Source organism: Corvus brachyrhynchos, unplaced genomic scaffold (genome assembly GCF_000691975.1).
Source record: "Corvus brachyrhynchos isolate BGI_N302 unplaced genomic scaffold, ASM69197v1 scaffold781, whole genome shotgun sequence".
NCBI lineage: Eukaryota > Metazoa > Chordata > Aves > Passeriformes > Corvidae > Corvus > Corvus brachyrhynchos.
In genome coordinates, this window is record NW_008235988.1 from 28,053 (window position 1) to 32,647 (window position 4,595).

Below are 4,595 nucleotides of genomic sequence, written 5' to 3' on the forward strand. Positions count from 1 at the left end.
GAGAGAGAGAGAGAGAGAGAAAGCCTGCTGAGCCACCACGAGAGCCTATATCAGCTCCCTGGCAGCATTGACTCTTTTTGGACAGAAAGTTTTCCCAGGTTTTGTTTTCCCCTGCTCCTGCTGTTTGTTTGAGGGGGGAGGGAGCTTTGGAACTGTGGAGGCTTGTTTGCCATGTTGATTTCTTTGTCCTCTCTCTCAAACACATGGCCCAGAGAGAGGACTCTCTGCCATGAGACAATTAAGGGGACCTCCTCTCCATTTATGGGTGGAGGTTAAACCATTTTGCCTTTGTTTCCCCACATGTGGTCATCTGTAGAGGGCACCATCTTCAGGGGGGTTACTCCACCATTTTGAGTTTCTCTTTCTTCCTGGGGACTCTGTGAGATTTAGCAACTTTGTAACTAGTGTTTATCACCGTTATTTTTTGCCTGTTGCTGTTTTGTTTTTTTAGTAAACTGTTATTTTTTCACTTATATCTACTCATATTCATCTCTCCTTATTGGTAGAAAGGGATTATTTAAAGCTATAAGGGGAGGTAACTCATTTTAGTGTCCCCCTTAAATTGTCTTAAACCAAGAAACTTGTGTTAAAGGAAAAAGAGTTGTTAGACTTCAGGAGCACTAACAGAGCAGCTACAACCAACCTGCAGCACAGCCTACACCTGCCACACACTCAGCTTGCTGCTGTACATGCTGGGGAGAATGGGAAAACGCAGTGGAAGAGGGAATTTGTTACCCAGAATCCAGCAGAAAGATGCCTCAATACTCTGTTCTGGGGTTAACTGAGCCACACTGCCCTTCCCATGGTTACCTGAAGCTGCCAAAGCCACGGCTCTGCTGTAGGGTCTGCGCAAACATCTCATATTTCCTGATGTCGTTGTCACTGACAGAGCGGCGAGCAAAGCGCATGGCCTCCTCAAAGTGATCCCTGCGGATCTCGGGAACTGGGTCATCCTCCTCCACTTCCTGCAGCAGGACAGAGGGACCAGGTGAGCTGCATGCCCAAGCTCTGTGGCCCAACAGCCACCCACAACCTCCCGCTAGATCAGGAGGTTCCAACACCCACCAAAGTTGGAGCTAGAGAGAGACACTGTGGCAGACTAAGTCAGGGCTGCAGCAGGGGCCAGCCTTCTGAGCAATGCTGACAGTGAGGTACCTCAGGAGGGCCTCATGCTCCCATTCCATGCTCTGTGCTGAGACCCCACTCATCCCCACCCGAGGATTATGAAGAGGAATGCATCCTGCCTCACCCACAGACAGAGGTAGGCTGCCTGTGTCATAAATGGGGAAAGCTGGGAGTATCCCACTCACCATGGCAGAAGGGTTGGTCTGCCTCTCACGCTCTCGCCTGATCTCACTCTCGATGGATTCGCGGATGGCCAGTTTGCAGGCACGCTGGCAAATTTCTGTCAGGTCAGCCCCCGAAAAGCCATTGGTCATCTTAGCTAGGAAATCCAGGTCAACATCCTAGTGGAAAAAAAAAACCAAACAAAACAAAAACAACAACAAAACAAACAAAAAACAACCCCCAAGAGAGGCCTGTCCTTCATACCTTACACCCTCAGGTGACAAAAAAGTGTCTTTAGATCTCATGGTATAAAGGTGCTGCCTTAACTTTGGCCAATTTTGAAAAGATGAGCTGTTAAGGTTCTTGGTTTTGGGAAAAGTTAACCACATATAAAGGCAGGCCATACTCCCCACACACCCAGCGAGACCCTGGGAAGCAACTGTAAATCACAGAATGGTTTGGGTTGGAAGGGACCTCAAAGATCATCTAGTTCCACCCCCCCTGCCATGGGCAGGGACACCTTCCACTAGACTAGGCTTCTCAGAGCCCTATCCAGTCTGGCCTTGAACACTTCCAGGGATGGGGCATCCACAACTTCTCTCAGCAACCTGTGCCAGGGCCTCACCACCCTCACAGTAAAAGATTTCTTCCCAGTATCCCATCTAACCCTGCCCTCTGTCAGTGTGAAGCCATTTACACTTGTCCCATCACTACACACCCTGACAAAGAATCCCTCCCCATCTTTCCTGTAAGCCCCTTTTAGGTACTGGAAGGCTGCAATGAAGTCTCCCCAGATCCTTCTCTTCTCCAGGCTGAACAGCCTTAGGTCTCTCAGCCTGTCTTCATAGCAGAGGGGCTCCAGCCCCCTGAGTATCTTCGTGGCCTCCTCTGGACTCACTCCAACAGGTCCATGTCCTTCCTGTGCTGGGGGCCCCAGAGCTGGACACAGTACTCCAGGTGGGGTCTCACAAGAGTAGAGTAGAGGGGGGAAAATGCCTCTGCATTTTTTACCCTCAAGAAGAGGCAGGTTGTCTTGTGGATTTAGGATATGATTTACTCAGGTCTCAGCATTAGGAGTCAAATGAAACACTGCCAGACTAGAAATAAGAATGACACACAGGCAGACCAAGACAACCAACCTTCTGCTCCTTCCCTTCAACTGAGGGAGTAGTACTGCAACCTCCTTTGACGCTTTCCTTCCCAACAACACCTAAAAAGGTAAGCTTGGCATAAAATAACTTGAGCTCTCACTTGACATCTGCTTTTCTCTGATTAACTATCAGTTTCATTATTGCCTGCTTCCTAGGCAAGGAACATAGCTCTTGCAACAATTCAGTTCAGCAACAATTAACTTCAGTAGTTCCTCTTCAATTTCCATTTCCCACCTGTTTTCTACATTTACTTTTCTTTCAGAATACAAGAATCTTTTCCATCTTGCCATAACAGGCTTTCCTATTCCCACGCTGTGGGCAGAACTCCACCATGTGACAAAGACCTGCTGTGCTTGCACACCAACACCTAGCTTCATTAATACCTAGTCTCAGAGCTCAAGCCTCCCCCTACTACTTCACTTCCATCCTTCAGGGACTGAAGGTTTCCCAGCTCTGGATTGCATGGAGCAGTCACAAGCCCTCTGCTCTATCCCCAGCTTTAGAGGAGCATGTGCAGCCTATAGCAAACCAAAGCCAGACACAGTCAAAGCACAGGTCCTACCTTGGCAACTGGTGATTTCCTCAGATTGGCCTTAAGAATTGCAACCCGGGACTTTTCATCAGGCAGGGGGATGTAGATGAGCTGATCCAGGCGGCCGGGGCGCAGGATGGCTGGGTCAATGATGTCTGGCCTGTTGGTGGCACCGATGATGAAGACGTTTTTCTTGGTGGACATTCCATCCATCTCAGTTAGGATCTGGTTGATGACACGATCTGCAGCACCGCCACCGTCGCCGATATTCCCACCTCGGGCCTTGGCAATGGAGTCCAGCTCATCAAAGAAGAGCACACACGGGGCTGCTTGGCGAGCCTGCAAAAAGCAAATGGGAACAATTACTCCATGTTAATACCACTAGGTGAGGAGCACATTGACTTCACACTAAGCCTACCCTACATTTAAAGCAGCTTAGAGGAGTACACCAGAGCTCTGCTGCCGAAAGGACAGCTTGGAGGAGTTGCTATAGAACCACTCCTGCCACACAAACACTTGAAAGGAATGAGGGACTTGTCTTTACAAATAAGCCATGGGCCTGCTGGAAGATAAAACTAGTACTGAGAGATAAAAGAAACAATGGGAAGGATTCCACTGATTGATGAATGGAAAGAGATTTGTCTTTACAAATAAACTATAGGTCTGCTAATAAATGAAATTGGATATTGAGATATGAAAGAAACAATGAGAAGAACCATAAGAATTAAAATAAAGGGGGGGGGGTTATACATTAGAAGGGAGTCTTAGGTATTAGGCGTTTTGGGAAGTCTGTACCTCTCAAGTACCTCAGCCAATGGGGAAAGAGAGAGGGAAATGTGGTCGGGAAGTTAGGATAAATAGGAGGCTGTGCCCTCCAAAAATTTGAGAGACCCCAGGGGAAATGCCCCATGGCCTCTCCCTTTATTCGAACAAAGTAACAGGACTCCTCTGTCTCCTTTTTGGACATAAACCTCTGGTGTTTGTGGATTTGTTTTCCTGACACATTCAATTAAATTCTCCTGAACAAGCAGCTGCATTTCCCCAAACCTAAGAGGACTGTAAACCAGGCAGAAGGGTGGTAACTCCAATGCCTAGAGGAAAAGCTGGAGCCAATTTGCCCAGACCAGAACTCTCTCTCCAGGATCTGGGGACATCAATTGGTTATTTAGGCACTTGAGTATCAGTAGGTAAGAAATATCAAATGAAAGGGGGAAATTCAATCTGTCTTCAGCTACCTAATATGTAGAGTTATAGAGAAAAGGGAGCTATATCCTTCTTCAAAATGCACAGCAAAAGGATGAAAGACCAGAGACACAAATGGCTGCAAAGAAAATCCCAGTTAGAAATAAGGGGGGAAAAATTCTTCTCAGTGTGAGAGCTCAAACACTAGCACAAGGCCCAGAGAAGTCAGTGATTCTCCATCCTTAGCACACGTTCAGAACACAAGGCCCTTGTTGGAGGTTAGGATTTTTCCTTTTTTTTTTTTTTTTTTTTTTCTTTCTTTCAGGGAATTTTGTCCCATTTGTTGCTAAGAGACAATAACTACCGATACTTGATAGAACAAAAGATGTGTCCGGGAGTAGGAGGAGGGGGAAGGGTGCAGCTGGCTGCTGGCTTACCTGAGG

General features: G+C 47.4%; 1 protein-coding gene across 1 annotated transcript in view; it reads right to left on the reverse strand.

Moving 5' to 3' along the window:
* LOC103613937 (transitional endoplasmic reticulum ATPase) overlaps window positions 1–4,595 on the reverse strand; it is a gene marked incomplete at its 5' end in the record, with an annotated part of 34,834 nt that overhangs the window by 1,010 nt on the left and 29,229 nt on the right. The window contains 3 exons of the mRNA XM_008631803.2: window positions 811–965; window positions 1,311–1,466; window positions 3,001–3,309. Coding sequence (XP_008630025.1) covers window positions 811–965; window positions 1,311–1,466; window positions 3,001–3,309 — 620 coding nt within the window. The remainder of the gene's footprint in view (window positions 1–810; window positions 966–1,310; window positions 1,467–3,000; window positions 3,310–4,595) is intronic.